The 18632-nt window shown below is 44.3% G+C and overlaps 1 protein-coding gene across 1 annotated transcript; it reads left to right on the top strand.

Moving 5' to 3' along the window:
• The first annotated feature begins 123 nt into the window (after positions 1–123).
• LOC119657575 (leucine--tRNA ligase, cytoplasmic) lies at positions 124–11871 on the top strand. The gene is made up of 8 exons (XM_038064544.1): positions 124–277; positions 7820–8035; positions 8099–8470; positions 8533–8774; positions 8837–9881; positions 9941–11170; positions 11235–11466; positions 11556–11871. The coding sequence occupies exons 1-8, from the start codon at positions 275–277 to the stop codon at positions 11756–11758; spliced, it is 3543 nt and encodes a 1180-aa protein (XP_037920472.1). The 5' UTR covers positions 124–274; the 3' UTR covers positions 11759–11871.
• The last annotated feature ends 6761 nt before the right edge of the window (positions 11872–18632 follow it).

Below are 18632 nucleotides of genomic sequence, written 5' to 3' on the forward strand. Positions count from 1 at the left end.
CTATTATCAAATTATTCAATAAGGGATCGGGAGCCTCGGCTGCGCCATCTACGCTTGATTCCAGCCAATCCCACACATTCACCGCCTCATCAGAATCCAACTAAAACTGACATTTCTCTTGACAACTTGTCAAATTGGAATTCGGCATCGATAAGGTGGACCACGTTGTCTGCCGCGTTTTCGGTTTTTAAGTTTTGTGATGCATTAGTTCATTGTGAAAATAAACAAAAACTTTGTTTATAACTGACAAAAGTAGTGTTGCAGTATCTGAAAAATGGTGAGTTAATGCCAGTGCGTGTAACAAAGTAACGTGAAATGATGCAATAGCGAGCAAATGCCTCCGTAACCGGATGTCATCGTCCTGGATTTTCCGAGAAGTTATCAATGAAATTCGCATCATTTGTTTTTATTGGTGATTTGGAAATAGTTGAATGGGAGATATGATTGCGTGCGTGGCAATTATCAGCGCAGCCCGCTGTCGGGCTTGTGGTCAACGCGAGAGGAAATCGCATTCACTTTCGTTGGCCAAACGCCTTGAACTTGGCATTTTAATCAATTTGCATTGAAATGCTGGAATATAATAGAAATACGTAATGAATGCGTGAATTGCTAATGCCTATTGAACTTTAATCATCTAAACAAAAACCAAATGTAGCTTTCTTCGGAAATTAGCCTTTTTAGTAAGTCTGCGGGGCAAATGAGAGGGAATGGGCGAAAGGTTAGGTTTCTCGTAATATCATGCGAACTGAGACTGATGCAAAGCGGTGGATGTGACTCAACTATTTCAATTAAAAATCTAACTTAAAAATTTTCAATGAATATAAGCTGTGCTTGGTGTTCATAATTTACCCAAGCACCACTTCAGGAGGTGCCTGAATGCCCCGCGTTTCGTTGCAATGTCTGCATGTGCTGCACTCACAAGATAGTTGAAGAAGTTCGACGGGAGTCTATGAATGGAGACGTGTTTGGGTGTGTAGAAAACAATGACGGATCTTAGAGTGATGCAATCCTGAAAATCGCGGCTGGGGAGCATCTGTTAACTGATGTCATGTGAACGACTTCGTCAGAGTCGCAACGAATCATGGTTTTAGGTGCATCAACCCCTATTATGGTAGTAACGGTCATTCTGGGGGTTTTATACCACGGTAATTATAGCAGAAAATGACGGTTCAAACCAATTGTTAACGGACTTCAGTTAAGATACCGGCCATTGTTGCATGATGCAATCAGAACTCCAAAGCTGGGCACGAGGTCAATACACCGACGGAGCCAACTTAACTTGATACTTTCTTCGACAGAAGCTTTTGCACTGCATCCTAAAATCACCAAGGAGTTTCCCCCTAAGCTGTTCGCATCGCTCATTATCGCAACTGGAACGATTGGTGTCGTCATACAAGACCCATCCGTCGGCTTCGATAGCTCTGGCTGCAAATGAAGACTTCTTCCAATCACGAGGCTTTTAAATCCCCATCCAGGGTATCAAACCACCGTTGTTGTGGCCTGCCTTTTGGTCGTTTACCATCGACTTCCATGTTCAGATCAATCTTGGCAAGTGAATTCTTCTTAGTGCGAATTACATGATCATACCATCGAAGACGCCTCTCTCACAACTTTTCCACGATCGGTGCAACCCCATAACGATCGCGGATATCCTCATTTCGGATGTGATCAAAACGTGTAACGCCACTAGTCCAACGTAACATCTTCGTCTCCATCACCGCAAAACGTCGTTCATTGTCTTTTATAGTTGGCCAGCACTCAGAATAATAGAGAGCGACAAGACGGACGACATTTTAGATTTGAGACGTTCGCTGATACGTCGATCACAAAGAACACCAGTTGTGGAACGCCACTTCATCCAGGTCGCATTAATGTGTGAAACAATTTCCATTGGCTGATAGCATTGATCCGACATATTTAATTCGCTTAGTTCTGGACAAGTTACTGTAGTTGACAGCACTGAGCAATTTAAATATCCCGAGTGAATGCTATCAGCCAATCGAGAACTGCGGTATGCTCCTCACAAAGGGAAACACAAAACCTTTTATACCTGAACCGTCGAGCTTCCGGTTTCCCGACTTGTTTCCACCTTCTTATTACCCAGACTTAGTTCCCTGCGACTATTATTAGTCTTCAAACATGAAGCAGTTTTTCCGGTGAAAGAGATTCACATCCAATGAGGAAATGATCGTGGAAATTGAGGTGTTTTTCGAAGGTGTAGACGTTTCGTAGAAAAGTCATCAAAATGTTGGATAGCCGTTGAGAAATATATAAATAAAACTTTGCCCAGAAAACCTTGGTTTTTATTTAAAATCCCGGGAACTTTCAGTCCATGTAAAAACCTGCAGTAAGCATAGTTTTTGGGTATGCCCAGAATGACAACCCAACCACGAGGGCAGAACTACCTCGGAAACCTAAAAAGCGGCAAAATTTGACAGAGGTGATCCCCTTGCGCTTTTACTTCACTTCAACTTTAGGTGTCTTACGTAGGGTATGGTACGTTGAGATCACTTCAGAATCTCAGAAACCGTGGGAAATTACGAAAGGTTAAATGGAAACAATCCATCGAAATAGCAAGTTCAGGAAAACATCGTCGCTTAAATGCCGTCAGGAAAAATGAAATGAATTAGATGCTGCATTATGGGAAGGATGACAATAACCGCACAACGAAACTCTCATATTTCAATCCAGACTCCACTTGAAAGCGAAACAGTTGTGGAGATGGTTATCCAAGCATTCAGCATACTTTTGTCAAAAACAATAATTCAAGCAATATTTTCATTGCTTTGCTTTACGGCTCATTCAGCATCAAAGCTGAAAAGAATCTCGTTCTCGTCCACCAAGTCGAAGTTATGCGCTGCGCAGAATGATATTCGTCAAACCCAGGCAGCTGATTTTACGCCATACGAAAGATCGACTAAGTTCGATTATTTCCTTCGTTGCGGAATTCATGACCTCGGAATTACCAAAATCGAAAGAATTGCGTGACTGTGTACCTGCCAATATGTCAATCGGTGGCGTTATTGAGATGAGATTTATGTTTGTTTACTAAAGGCAGCCTAAATCCTGAGGGTTTACGTTTTACCACCACAAAGTGTCGTTCCCCAAACGCTACGTAAAGCGAAGTGAAACTCACCACTCCGACAGCAGCCTGCAGGCATAACACCCCCTGTACGCTCGATATTGTCCTTGTCAGAGCCATATTCTCAATGGATACTTTGTTACAGATATATTACATATGATTCTTAACACTGAACTTTGCGTTTACCATCAATTTCTAGTATTTAATGGCCGAGTTGGAGGTGATTATATAATTGTCAGTTCTAATGCGAGTTTACGATGTTTGGTGATGAGGAGCGCTTCGGTTTTTTTCTCCGCTAATAGTCATTCAGCAATCTCCAACCAAGCCTTTACAACGCTGGTTGCTTCACATGTATATAACTCAGCATCTTCAATGTGTTTTACAACCGCAACTAGTGCTATATCCATCCAGAATCCAAAAGCAGTGTCGTACTATAGTTTTTATTCTTGTAAATAAATGTCGACAAAGCGTAGAGATAACTGACGATTTCCACTAGGGATCTTCATAGGTTACAATTTGGTTCTGCAGGGTCACTATCTGGCAATATTTGCTAGTAACACTCCGCTAGTTACATTTTTTGAGTCAGAGTCTGAGTCAGAAAGAAATTTAGTGGTGCTTTACGGGGACTAGCTAGCGGATTTGATAGACTTCATACGCCCTTGACAATTTCAACTATTTATTGATTATTCTGGCACTCTCATCATCTATCTAGAAGACCTATAGGTGTAGAGAGATTCACTCGCCTGGAGGTTTACACGTCAGTAGCGGGTCCCTCGCTTACACGTTACGAATAACTCAGCATCAATCTAGATTTCAATGGAAGCTTATTCGGTATGCCAACTAGGTTCCGATCTATCTTGTTCTCTATTCAAAGCTCTGTGGGAGCAGTTGGTATCCCTCGCTTGGTAAGGGAAAAACCCATTTATAATTTTCAATTGAAAATTAAGGCGTATGCTCTGGAAAATGAATGGATTCTCATAGCTCTACAGGAAGAGTACTTTAAAGTATTCTCATTTGCGTCATGGGATATCTTTAAGGTTTCTGTAAGCTTGTCTGTAGACTTGCTTTTAACCTCTCATTGAACCCTGTCTATCATTCTGCGGACAAGTGATTTCGTCTGACAGGCTAATTGAAGATTACTCACCTCAGAGTTGGACAGTTAAATTTTCTAGTAGGGAATGTGCATTTACTTGAGATTGACGCTATACATGCTCTTGTGATGCATTTTGTTTCATAGAAAATTGTATCTGTGAAAATGCCTGGTATATTAGGCTCTACTAGGCAAACTTCCACACATTCAGCTGCATGAAATCATTCAATTTAGCCCCTTTGTGAATTTTTTCTATTTCCTTATTTTGGAAATATGAGAAATGGTGGAACGTAGTAGCTGTATACAGATACGCTTATTGTTCTTCTTTTTCTTCAACCTTTGTCCCGTTCACAAGCGGGGTCGGCTCGTCGTGATCGGTTTCGCCATTTGGCTCTATCGAATGCCTGATCTAGGTGTAATTTCGAGGCTTTTAAATCCCCATCCAGCGTACCAAGCCACCGTTATTCTATCAAACAAACCAACAACTAATGCAATCTGATACTTGATGTCAATGTTTCTCTATGGTTAACTTTTAGTGGTGTCTTCCACTTCCGATTCATCTTAGCTTTGCAGTTAACTTTTTCACTTTCGGATCATAATTAAATTGATTAATTTCTCCGGAGTTTCCAGAGGGTCGGTTTACATGGAAGTAACAATAACGCTCCCAATCGATTTTTGAAATCTCAATTGATAAAGTGCACTTTTAGCTGTTTGTTATTTGATTTCTCTTGAAAATCGTGTAGTCTTTGCACGGATTACAAACCAACATTTCACAACAAGATTACCACTTCCATCTTCTTCCGTGGCAAGTGAACGACTCGTTCACGCAAGTTGCGTAGTCTACTCTTCCAATTTTTCCCATTGGTGCCGCCTTACTTTAGTCACGATTAGCGGGTTAACGAATGCCGATTTACATGTGGATCCCTGAATTGTTTCTGTGAAAAACACACGGATAAAGAACGAAAACGGCAATACATTCGATTGATTAGCAAAATTCGTTTGCACATTTTACGGTTTTCATGGAACTACGTCTAGAGTTCGAGCCTTCTTTCGATTGAAACAACCTTTCTCAACCTCCGAAATGGCCATTTACTTTCAAAGATTCTAGTTTTTCTCGGTTTTTGATTTTCTTCCCAAAATTTGTGATATAAAAATAAAAATAAGATCAATAAAATTAGAACCAAGGACGTAATAGCTAAGCCAAATTACTGGCTCAAGTCCTCCACTTGGAATTCCCAAACAGAGAAAAATCAAATGGCAAAAACGACCCCTCGACAAGAACAAAGTGTCAGTTGTTATGCACATGCCTAATATCCTCATCGGCAGTAGCTATCATATGTACTCTCCATCGAATCGGCACCACTTCCACTACCTGCACATCACAAATCCCCGGAATATCCCAGCATTATTTACATACATAACATGGAAAATCAATCAACGTCACGTCCTCTAGCATACGAACTCCAAGCACTAAATTCATGATGCTCCACGGCGGCAGTCCCAATATGGAAAGTTGGGAAACACTTACTATCATAATATATTCACCAGCCGGTTGTCTGTCTCGTACCGGAGGAGCCACTTCGAGACATAATTGTCGATTAACCACGCTAAGTAACCGGGGTGACCCAATTTAGCTAAGGGTGCCCTTAAACCAACTTCAGCTGGTCGAGTTTAACAGTCAAGGCTTTTCGAGCCAAATTCATGCTGCTATCGTCTCGACTGTAGAACGGACTTGCCCATGCTACCATTTCGATAGATTATCTGTTAGCTTGACGAACGGAAGCAGCCTTTTATATATCACCCCCTCCCATAATGTCCAAAATACAGACAGGGCGAAACGAATACGGTACGCTGGATAGTTTTGGGGTCTCGGTAGCTAAACCAACCTCTGCCTCTTCCACTGAACGGAAAACACTTTTTTCACCAACCACGATTGCTTATAAACCACTTGGGGCTGGTCTTACCAGCCAATTTGAAAACTTTGTTTAGAATTTTTCCCAATCTCGGAACCTTGTTATCATCAATACGGCGAAAGATAGTTTCTCCTCGGTAATCCCGGAGGTCGAGAAAACATCTTTTCCAACGGCTGATCAAGATCCATTTTTCTCCTGTCGCGGGAAAAAAAGCTGTAACACTTCCGAAGAAGTGCCATTATACGAGGTTAGACAATTAAGTAATGTGACTGATTTTATTGTCCCGCTTGTGGTAAATCTGCAACCTTCAAATTTCCTTCCCCTTCCCCGACATCCTTCCCCTCTCCATTGATATATTCACCATCGCTCTAACTTGTTTAGTTCGCCTGCTGTGTCGTGCTGAGTAGACGTGTCTTGGTGGTGCTTGTCACGAAAATGGAGAAACGAGCAACGCGCCGCGATAAAATTTTGCGCCAGATTGAGGGAAACAGCTTCGGAAACGTACGCAAAAATTGTAAAAGTGCATAGTGATAGTACTCTTAGTCGTGCCCAGGTGTTTCGATGGCATAAAGAGTTTAAGGAGGGGCGTGGAAGACTAGGCGCGGAGCGGGAAACCAGTCGAGGTGAGGACTGACGCGAATGTGCAGCGAGTGCGCGCCTTAATCTGTGAAGATCAGCGTTTAGCAGTTCGAATATTGGCCTCAGAACTGGGTATAAACCGCGAAACAGACAAATCTTAATAGACGATTTCGGGATAAAAAAGTTATGCCCGAAGGTGGTTCCAAAGAACCTACCTGAGGAGCAAAAGCAGCATCGAATTATCGTCGCAGAAGACTGTTTGGAACAATTAGAAAACGATCCCACGCTGCTTGATGGGTATGATATGTCACCTTGTGACTTTTTTTGTTCCCTAGAACAAAATCGGGGGTCATAGGAACCCGTTTTGAGTCTATTATGGATATCCAAGCGGCCGTGACGAGGGTACTCGCGGACATCCCAGTCGAAGCATTCCAGAAATATTACGAAGAGTGGATTGCTGTATAGCTGCCCAAGGGGATGGTAGACTCAGAATCATTTTTAAATATACGGTTTTTATGGGATCAGTCTCATTACTTAATTGCCTAACCTCATATCCTTGAAAGCAGCATCCTGCGGGTTGCTTTTGCTTCAAGGCACAACTGTTTATAGTAAATCCCTTTGCTTCTCTGTCCGACCTTTTTAAGGCTACAAAAAGGATCTCCTACAGCTCCCGCTGATGCTCTGGGTTCCTCTTTGCACTTTGCCAAAGTCTCCTCGCTCTGAGACAAGGTGATTGTAACTTCGAGACTTCCTGATTCCATCAGTAGTTTGGATTCCTATACACACTGTCACGGCTAGACGCTGACACAGCCGACTCATTTTTTCCAGTGCCGCTCCCTTCGGTTCGTGACCTCCTTTTAGAGTCACCAGTAGCTTCAATTAACATCACCTCTTACCAAAAATGCATGATCGATGCAGTGGTAATTGGGTTTGTTTCCTGCAGGCGATTTTCACAGAAAATATCGCTCTTGTCATACAACACCGTCTTATAGAAGCCAGACACAAAATATTTGGTGCAGAACTGGTTAGAAGCTAATTATTCATCTTATCGACAATATTTCAATAAATACAACTCTTCCTTAGGATATTGCATCTTTGGGTTTTCCCAGTATTTCTTCACACGATACATTATAACAACCAATGAATATCTTCTAGGCTAATGTTGAACGAAAAGGAACATTCAAGGTGGAATATCTCCAGCGCATCGAACAGGAAGTTCAAGAACGTTGGGAAAAGCAGAAAGTTTACGAGAACAATGCTCCAGCGCAACCTAAGAAATCACCCGATGAAAAATTCCTAGTGACTTTCCCGTATCCTTACATGAATGGGCGTCTTCATTTAGGGCATACTTTCTCCCTTTCGAAGGCAGAGGTGAGATCTAAGGAATATTTTACTCGCAAATCAAAATTAATAAATCTTCGCTAATTGAAACAGTTTGCCGCCCGTTACAATCGCCTCAAGGGAAAGCGCGTCCTCTTCCCGTTCGGTTTCCATTGCACCGGCATGCCTATAAAAGCGTGCGCCGATAAGCTGAAGCGTGAAATCGAAATGTACGGATGTCCTCCACAATTCCCGGCTGAGGAAGCGGAAAAAGTTGAGGAGGAGAAGGAGATCATTCCACAAGACAAAAGTAAAGGTAAAAAGAGTAAAGCAGTCGCAAAAGCCGGCACGGCTAAATACCAGTGGCAAATTATGCAGAGCCTTGGTCTTAGTGATGACGAGATCAAGAAATTTGCTGATGAAGAATATTGGCTAAGTTATTTTCCTCCGCTGGCAATAGCTGATTTGAAACGGTTTGGATTACATGTACGCATGGTTATGACTGTAATTGATAGGAATAAATTGATGAATCTTAATACGCTTCACAGGCGGATTGGCGAAGAACCTTCATCACCACTGACGTGAATCCATTCTACGATTCGTTTATTCGCTGGCAGTTCAATCATCTGAAACAACGAGGAAAGATTATGTATGGGAAACGATACACTATCTACTCGCCGAAGGACGGTCAACCTTGTATGGATCACGACAGATCAACGGGGGAAGGCGTAGGACCACAGGAGTACACTTTAATCAAAATGAAACTTCTTAAGGCGCCTGATCAGCTCAAGTATGTTTAGATAAGAGTGTTCTGATTTTCACGGTAGCTAAAATTATTGTCACCTTGACTAGGTCCGTCAAATCCCCCATTTACCTCGTAGCTGCTACCCTCCGTCCCGAAACTATGTACGGTCAAACCAACTGCTGGCTTCATCCCGACATCAAGTACATTGCCTTCAAAGTTAGCAAGTCCGACGAGGTGTGGATTTGTACGAACCGAGCAGCTCGCAATATGTCGTATCAAGGGTTCACTGCAACCGAAGGAAAAGTTGAAGTTATAGCGGAAATGACCGGACAACAGCTCCTCGGTTTGCCACTGTCCACCCCATTAACATCGCACAAAACAGTTTATACACTGCCAATGTTATCCATCCGTGAAGACAAGGGCACGGGAGTGGTAACGTCTGTGCCTTCGGATTCGCCAGATGACTACGCTGCTTTAGTTGATCTTCAAAAGAAGGAAGCGTTCAGAGAAAAATACGGTATTAAGGATGAGATGGTGCTACCTTTCGCACCAGTACCCATCATAGAAGTTCCAGGTCTAGGTAATCTGAGCGCAGTCACTGCCTACGAGAAACTCAAGATCCAAAGCCAAAATGATAAAGATAAGCTAACAGAGGCGAAGGAGCTCTGTTATTTGAAAGGTTTCTATGACGGAGTCCTCCTTGTGGGTGAGTTCGCCGGCAAAAAGGTTCAAGACATCAAGAAGGATGTGCAAAAGAAACTTATTGCTCAGAAGGAAGCCGACATCTACTACGAGCCGGAAAAGACCATTATTTCCAGGTCTGGAGATGTGTGCGTTGTGGCCCTTTGCAACCAATGGTACTTAAATTATGGTGAACCGACTTGGCAGGGCCAAGCGTTCAAGGCTTTGGAGGATATGGAATTGTATCACGATGAAGTCAGGAATAATTTCGAAGGTTGCTTAAATTGGTTGCATGAGTATGCTTGCTCGAGAACTTATGGGCTGGGAACGAAACTGCCGTGGGATGAGCAGTGGCTGATTGAGTCGTTATCTGATTCAACCATCTACATGGCCTTCTACACAGTAGTCCATCTACTACAAGATGGATCGTTTAGAGGAGAGAAACCTAGTCCACTGGGTATAACACCCAAGGTAAGTTTAGGGTAGAGAGTTTATTGACGCTAATTTTAACCAATGCTCAACCGATCTAGGATATGACAGGAGAAGTCTGGGACTACATATTCTTCAAGGAAACTCCTTACCCCATATCAACCAAAATTAAGAAGGAGCATCTAGATTTGTTGCGTCGTGAATTCGAGTATTGGTATCCAGTTGACCTTCGTGTTTCCGGAAAAGATTTGGTTCAAAACCATTTAACCTTCTTCATTTACAACCATTGCGCAATGTGGCCAAAGGATCCAGCAAAATGGCCAAAAGGTATCCGTGCGAATGGACATTTGCTTCTCAATTCCGCAAAGATGTCCAAGTCGGACGGTAATTTCCTGACGCTGTACGAAGCTATTGAAAAGTTCAGCGCAGACGGCATGCGGCTGTGTTTAGCCGATTCTGGTGATAGTGTAGAAGATGCCAACTTCGTAGTGAGTACAGCGGACGCAGGAATTCTTAGGCTATACACTTTCATAGAATGGGTCAAAGAAATGATTGCTTCTAAGACTATGTTGCGAAAAGGTGCGGCGACAACTTTCAACGATAAAGTGTTCATCAGTGAAATGAATCTAAAAACGAAACAAACTGACGAGAACTATAAGAAAATGCTCTTCAAAGAAGCCTTGCGAACAGGCTTTTTCGAACTCCAACTGGCTCGTGATAAGTATCGTGAATTGTGTGGCGCAGAAGGAATGCATGTGGATTTAGTATTCGAGTTTATTCGCAGACAGGCTCTCCTTCTGTCGCCGATTTGCCCACACGTATCTGAACATGTGTGGGAGCTCTTGGGGAACAAGGAAAGTATTTTGAACGCTGCTTGGCCTGAAGTTGGAGCTATCAATGAAATCGATATTCAATGCTCCGAATATCTCATGGAAGCAGCGCATTCGTTCCGTCTGAACCTGAAAAATCTCTTACAAATCAGAGGAAAAGGTGGAAAGGAGAAGGCAGCTGATCCCAACGCTAAGCCCAGTGGAGCAACTATTTGGGTAGCTAAAACTTATCCTGCATGGCAGTGCTGCGTGCTTGACACTATGCTCGAGCTGTATGAAAAGAACAACGGTCTGCCTGATAACAAAACGATCTCCGTGGAACTCGGCAAAAAGGAGATACTGAAGAAGTACGTGAAACGAGTGATGCCTTTCGCTCAAATGGTTCGTGAAAAGGTTGAAACGCCAAACGGAAAGGGCAAAGCTGCAATGGCGAAAGCCCTGGACTTTGACGAAAGAGAAGTTCTAGTCAACAACCTTGGATATTTAAAAAATACCTTAGATGTAAGTGCATAGCTATCTAGAACTGCGACGAAGGGAATATATTGAAAATTTCTTCTAATTACAGTTAGACACTCTGAACATCAAATATACCGACGATGCGTCAGCTCCCGAGAAGACAAAGGAGGAGGTACGACCTGGGGCTCCATTCATCGCCTACGTAATTCTTCCTAACGTCCCGATTACTCTTGACAATCCCATAGAGCGTTCAGGGCTATTCACCGTGAATACAGTTGTATCGGAAGGTGACACCTCAAAAAGCCTTTATGAGAAAGTCGCCAAGATTATCGGACTCAAAGGTAAAATAATATTCACATGTTATGTTCTCCTTTTTTGTCAAATTCCCTCAATAATATCCAACAATCCCTAATTTCCCTTCTCGTTTCAGAAATCCGTGGATTGAAAATTTGGCGCTATGAAGATCCAATTATGGGACCACGAAAAATGCCCAAATTTAATGATTACAAGTCGGGTAAAGTTCCACTGGAAGAAGGAGCGTTTGATATATCCGTGGAGAAGAAGGAAATTCATCTAAAAGCGGACGGAAAAAGTATTCTCATCGGTACACACCTAATATATGTGGTTGAGTGATATTTATGAAAATAAAAGCGAATGAACTTTAATTTAATCCGAGATATGTGAAAATATTGAAAAGTATTGCCGTTTAAAACGGAAATATAAAATGAAGAATTTTTGATTTATAACTTCTTAGCATTTTCATTTAGACGAATTTGGGGAAAGTTGGAAAGAGAGAAATTATCTTTTGTATTTAGGGGAAAAGATTACAAAATTACTCGTAGACGGTAATCATCGACGTTCTATACAGTAGCGAGTCCGCTTGCCTGGATCGAATGCACAGCTTTTCTCGGTCATAGGCCTAGTCCGGGTGGAGTCGAGAGGCTCCCAAATCACCGGCTGCGTGTTAAATCATCACTGTTTCGGTCGACCCTTCAGTCTCAACAGGGAGACCTACTTGGGCCCGCCCAACGTCGAGCCCGGATGAGTGCTCGCCTCGATCTAGCCCTCTAAAGGGGTGGTGGTTGCCTTCACCCTGATAAGGACCTGGTCACACGGCTCGAGATCCCTAGGGGTGTTGACCTCCGATGTCACATGTTGAGACGGTAGAATCGGCCGTATCTTCGAGACCGCATCCCTGAGCAGACGCAACATTCGTGAGTCGTTTAACCCTGCTCTGATGTCCAGTACAGGGTCGGGGGGAGGGGAAAATACCTACTTCTTTCGAACGTGCTTGTTGATTTTGCAACTCTGGCATGGACGTTCATGGACGGCCAGAAATATTTATTAGTGAATAACCGGTTCATCGTCTTGATGCCTGGGTTCACAAGATCTCGCGTTGAATACTTCCCTGCGAAAATCGGCCGGAATGAATGGCCTGGGTCCCTTATCTGAAGTCTCGCAGAGTAAATAGGAGTTGTGCCTCGGCGATTGCCGTATAAACGACGGGGGGCGTGTGACCTCTGAAATTCGAAAAAAAGCGTCAGCACCAACATTGTCTTTTCCAGACACGTGTTGTATATCAGAAGTAAATTGGCTGATATAACTCAAGTGCCTAAGTGTGCCGTAAACATAGTGAACGGACTGCCCCCAAGGGAGAAACAGAAGTATTTTATAGCGAGGTACGCGGCAAATAGTTCGTTGGTGAAGAGCGGCGCCAACCGCAATATCTGAGGCATCAAACACAGCTAGGGGTGCATCTGGCTGAGGAAATGCCAGCAGTGTTACATCAACGAGCTGCTGTTTGACTGTCTTAAACGCAAGGACGGCCTCAGCAGACCACGCAATCTCACGAGAGTCTTTAGTTTTGGGCCCGGATTTTGTCTGGGTCAGGTCAGGGGTTATTAAGTGACCAAGAAATTTCACCTGCCTCTGCAACAATCTGCATTTTTCAACATTGAGTACAAGTCCGGCGTGAAGGAGACGTTGAAAAATGAATTCGAGATGTTCTAGGTCCTTAAATTCTGAAGACGAAGCGACCAAAACAGCGTTGCACAAGCCGAAGATTACCCTAGTGAAATTGAAGAGTCCGAAAGATGTGCAGATAGCCGTCTTCGGAATGTCTTCGATCGTAAAAACACGGCAGTTCGTTAACGAATGCACAAAGCGACGTGGTACTGTGCTTTGGGTAACCGTTGCCGAGGCACCCAGCGAGCCTAGCGTTTTGTTGCGTTAACCGTACATCCGGTGGTACATTTAGTCGCCTGAGCTCCGTATTTCCGATGGTGTCAACAAATTGTCGAGGCCGATGAGAATCCCAGCGTGAGACTAGCCGAACGCCTTTTTCGGAACGTAAAGTACCAACCGTCGCTGCGAGCTTTGGGACTGCGTCTTCCAGTGTCTTCACAATAGACTTAAGCTCCTTGACTTCCCAAGTTGTGGTTCGGAAAACTTCCGCGAACACTGGACATGCGTATACCTAGTGTTTCTTTTTGGCCGTGGCGGATAACACCTCCAACGATTCTGAGTCCGCGCAGGCCAATATGGCGAGAATCGTGGCAGCCAAAGAGACTTTAGTAGCTCTGAGCCCATCTTATCCCCACCCAGCTGCTTTATTTTTAGAAGCAGCTGGCTAGGAGTACGATCGCCTACCGTTAGCTTATTCAGCAAATGATTAAGCTTGGCTTCCTCACTCACAAAAATTCGCCGAGTTAGCTGCTCAAGCTCAAGCTCAAGTACGTTTGAAACAAGTCCGAGGCCAATGAGCGCGTGGTTGAACCGGGTCGCGTCCGTCGTGACGCCCGCCAATGCAAATTGCACCTCCAGCTGGCAGAACCACGCAGCCAGATTGCGCCGCCAAAAGGGAGGCACCCTGACCGAGACGATTGCCAGCGGCGGCATCACGCCTCCCGCGGTTTTCTCCCCGTGCGACATATTCTTATCATTTTAAGCAGTTCGGAGAAAAAGAGAAGGGACGGATCACCTGAATTGAAAACGGTTGTGGCCCAAACAAATTCGCGTCCGCCGAGGCAGCCACGCGGAAAACGGTCTGGCAGAGACCAGAGGGAGCAAATGCCAAAAACTAAGAAACTCCCGCCGACCTTAGCGAAATTTTAATTCAAATGCTAATGATGATAATAATAAATGAAATTGTAAAAGAAAATGAGATCAATAAAAATAAAAAGTTAAGCTGGTACTAAAATCGCATCTCTCGGGGAAGAACAAAATAAGCGTATTGAATATATTCGCTATCCCTTCACTGACCTTTGCATTTGGAATATTGCCGTGGACGAAGACCGATCTGGAAAACGTCCAGCGGCGGATACGGGCAACTATGTCCAAATTCCGAATGCATCATCCAAAGCCTGCCTTAGAGCGAATGAACCTGCCTTGTGACTTCGGAGGTAGGAACATGGTTGACGTGGCGGCACAACATCATCGCCAAGTCGACTCGCTGCGCACTTATTTTTACAGCAAAGAGCATTTGAATAAGGCAGACTGTGGACTGATTCCACTTAACTTGAAGGATCGATCTTTCAATCCTCTGAGTGGGGTGAAGTCCGACCTAGAGCGGATCGATGAGTGGAAGTCGAAGACAATGCCGGAAAACACGTGAATTCGCAGCCATTTGTCGATTTGCGTTTTTCGAACGGATGGCTGTGTGCTGAGGAGCTCTTTGTTGAGACGGAGGGATTCACGTGTGCCATTCAGGACGGCGTGGTCGCCACCCGAGCTTACAAAAAGCTCATCATGAAAGAACGGGTGGAGAACGACTAGTGCAGAATGTGTGGTTCGGCGTTAAAGACGTTGGACCATCTCAATTCTGCCTGCACTGTTATGGTACCGGTGCAATACACCACCAGGCATAATGCTGTATGTAAGGTGATTCATCGAAACCTTGCTGATCACGGGAACATGTCGGGTTTACCGATATGAACCGCAAGCAATACTTGATAGTTCTGCTTACAGCATGTATTGGTACCGGCAAGTTCTGACTGATCGCCATATTCCACACAACAAGCCTGACGTACTGTTAGTTGACAAGACGGGTCGCTCCGCGTATATTATTGATGTTGCTGTCCTCCTTGACAGCAACACCTGTTAACTCTCACCTGATTGTCAGAAGGCATTCTGGGTGGTGTTGTTATTCGAGCTCGGAGCACAATGCTGAACGAGATAATGATCCGAGTCTATATTGGCCCCCCTATATGTTCTGATATTAATCAAGGCTGAGAGGTGGCGGCGTTCGATCAACACATGGTCAATTTGGCTGAAAGTGGTCCTGTCAGGAGAGGCCGACGTTTGTTTGTGGACCCCTTTCCGTGTAAATCAGGTACTTCCAACAACCATTTCGTGTGATACTGCTGATTGAAAAATCCGCAGTCCGTTATCATTTGTATTTTGATGTAAGTTGTGGGAGCCAACGTATCGCCTGAATAGGGGCTCCTTTCCTACTTGGCTGTTAAAATCCCCAAGTATAATTTTGATATCATATATGGGGCAGGCTTCGAGGGTTCGTTCTACTGCCTCTGCCTCTGCAGTCTCCTCTGTAGGGGCGTGAACGTTAATGAGGCTTATATTTCTAAACTTGCCTCGCAAACGCAGAGTGCATAGCCTTTCGCTTATATTTTCAAAGCCTATAACAGCAGGTTTCCCTTTTTGGCTGACTAAGAAACCTACTCCGAGCACATGGTTTACTGGATGGCCACTATAATATATTGTGTAGCGGCTCTTCTCCAAGAAACCGGTCCCTATCCATCGCATCTCTTGTAACGCTTTTACATCAGCCTTATATTGGGACAGGGTATCGGCTAGCTGTTCAGCAGCATTCGGTCTGCACATTGAGCGCACGTTCCATGAGAAAATGCGCAAATCGTTTATCCGTTGTCGTTGCCGGGTTCGTCGTTTTAAAATTAATCCTGTCCGAGGCTCCTTTAGTGGCTTCGTAACATCGGTTTTCCGTGTAGGGTTGTCAGCCCAACCCAAACCCCAACCTGGAGGACCAGTTGATACAATTTATACCATTTTTAGGCGCGGGAAACTCACCTTCATCCTTCTCCGTCTGCAGCTTATCGTTAAAAAAGGGTTCCAAGCGGTCAGCACGTGGAGGTGGAGATAGGGTTTGGTTGTAGAGCTGTTGGTGTTGATTTAGCAGGCGTTTCCCAGGTACCAATCCACGTTTCGCCCTGGGACCTATACTACCCTTTATCCGCCATAGTGCCATAAAAGCGTGGCTAGATTAAATATTTGGAGGTGATGGTTGGCATGGAGATCAATTTCAAGGAACACCTGCACTATGCCTGTGAGAAAGCAACAAATACCGCGGATGGTGCCTTACATTGGAGGCCAAAGATACAGTCGCAAATTACTTGTAATTACTTGTGGGCGGACTAGTTTGCTCTACACTATTATACAAGGCATCAGTTTGGGAAGGCGCGCTAGCGTGTGAGAGCAATCAGAGGAGAGGAAGCATGACTTACTGCTTAGTGACGCTAAGGTGTTACAACGTCTTCGGAACAATCTAAGGTGAAGCAGTGTGTGCTATTGTGGGAATGGTCTCGATGGATATTCTTCCTTTTGGCCTGAATATGGTTGCATACCTGAGGACCGGGAACATGTTATGTTCGACTGGTGGAACATTTTGCTCAGGGAGGATGAGCGTGGAAGACTTTCTAGAAATCTTCATAAGCCGCAGAGTATCAGAGGAAAACTGGTATAAGTGAACCCTGTAATCAAAAGGGTTCAGGCGGCCCGCAAGGAGGGCATGTAGAACAGAAGACTAGGTGGCTTAAAGCGCGGTCCTCCCCATGAAGTAATGCTTTGCAATCGTTCCGCGAGGAGGAAAGGGGGAGAAAGTGGGGGTGGTTTTAATGAGTGAAAATCTCATATGCTACTGCAACCTGATGTGGCTGTGTCTTCCTAAGAGCTCGACCTCCATCCATAAAATAATAAACAAGTCGGAAAACCGGAAGCTGGGCGCTTCAGGTATGAAAGGTTTTGTTTGTTTCTTCTGTGAGTATATTTGAGTGTAGAACTATCCCATTTGTACGTAGCCCGTTATGTATATGCATTTGGTATGTGGATATGGACCTTACCCGATTGTCCAAATTGCGATGGAGTCACAGAGGGCCCAGAGCATGTAGTCTTCCACTGTCCAAGATTTGTCAAAAAAAGGAGGAATCTTGAGAAGACTCTAGGAGAGATGCTGGTACTAGAAAATCTGGTGCCGAAAATGATAGCACATCAAGAGAATTGGGATGCGGTCAACTCCATAATGGCATCTAATCAAAAAAAACTCCGAAAGGTAGAGGAGAGGAGGAAAGTGCGGTCACGTGCGCCACGTATAGAAGAAAAGTGACTAAGTTAGGGTGAGCTAACTCCGCTCCGTGATGTAATACCTCATGGTGGTTCCACGGGGCAGGGAGCGAGTCGGGGGTGGTTTCAGTGGGTAACAATCCCACACGCTGGTGTGTCCAGACCAGTGTCTCTTGAAGATTTCCACCTTCTCAAGAAAAAGATATTTTGAATTTGCTTACATAGCGGCGATATGCACGGGTAACTGCGATATGTCAAAAAAGTGTGGAAAATAAGGGGGAAAAGGTCACATATTCAAGAAGAGTAGAGCTGTCGATATTGTGGCTACAGAAAGAGTAACATAAATAATTAAACGCTTCAGAGGGACGCTGTCATGTCGAGGCGCAAATTCTCATTAGTAATCGGTCAAACTATTGAAGGAACGAAGAAATTGCGGAGTTGTGGACTGCATGGTTCCGGGAAGAAGACCACCGTGGCTATCACCTCCGCCATTCTGCGATGAAGGCTAACACCCCCAAGGACTTGGACGTCTGCATACTCGTCTTGGTTCGCGTGGATGCTTCCCGAAAGTTCTTGTAACCACCACATGAAAGCCCTTATGAAGTGTTAAACAGGAGGGAGCACTTCTTTAGGCTTGACGTCGACGATAGGCCAAACTCATCCGCCTGAGTGACTCGCCTACCTGTTGACGGCAGGTTCAGTCAGCCGTAGAAAAATAAAAGAAAAAAGAAAACAATTTTTTGCCGTGAACTCACTGTATGTGTAGGATTTTATAGTTCCCGAATCGCAGAGTTTTCGGTTGCATGCTTTCGAGCAAGAAGAATCCACCAAATCTAGAGGAAGACCAGACTTCGATGAGAATCGGGAAGTATACATGAACCTTGGGATCAGGATACACGGACTAGCCTGCGTGAATGCTTCAAGAAAGTTTGCGCGGAGGCAGATCAAAACCAATGGCGATCCGCATACAGTGGGGTTATGGAGGAGATAAGAGGGCGAACACCACAACTGACCTGCCCGCATGATCTGCTCGATATAGTGATGGCACCCTTTACCCCTGATAAAGAGGGGCGCAGAAAATATAAATAAACATTTGACACCTCGCAGGGATTTGATGTCCCCGATTTTGATGCTGTTTCCAATTGAGCCCTTAAGCTCTCTGTTAATATCAGACCCGACTGGTTTATCAGTGCAT

This window comes from Hermetia illucens, chromosome 1, assembly GCF_905115235.1.
Source record: "Hermetia illucens chromosome 1, iHerIll2.2.curated.20191125, whole genome shotgun sequence".
Lineage (NCBI taxonomy): Eukaryota > Metazoa > Arthropoda > Insecta > Diptera > Stratiomyidae > Hermetia > Hermetia illucens.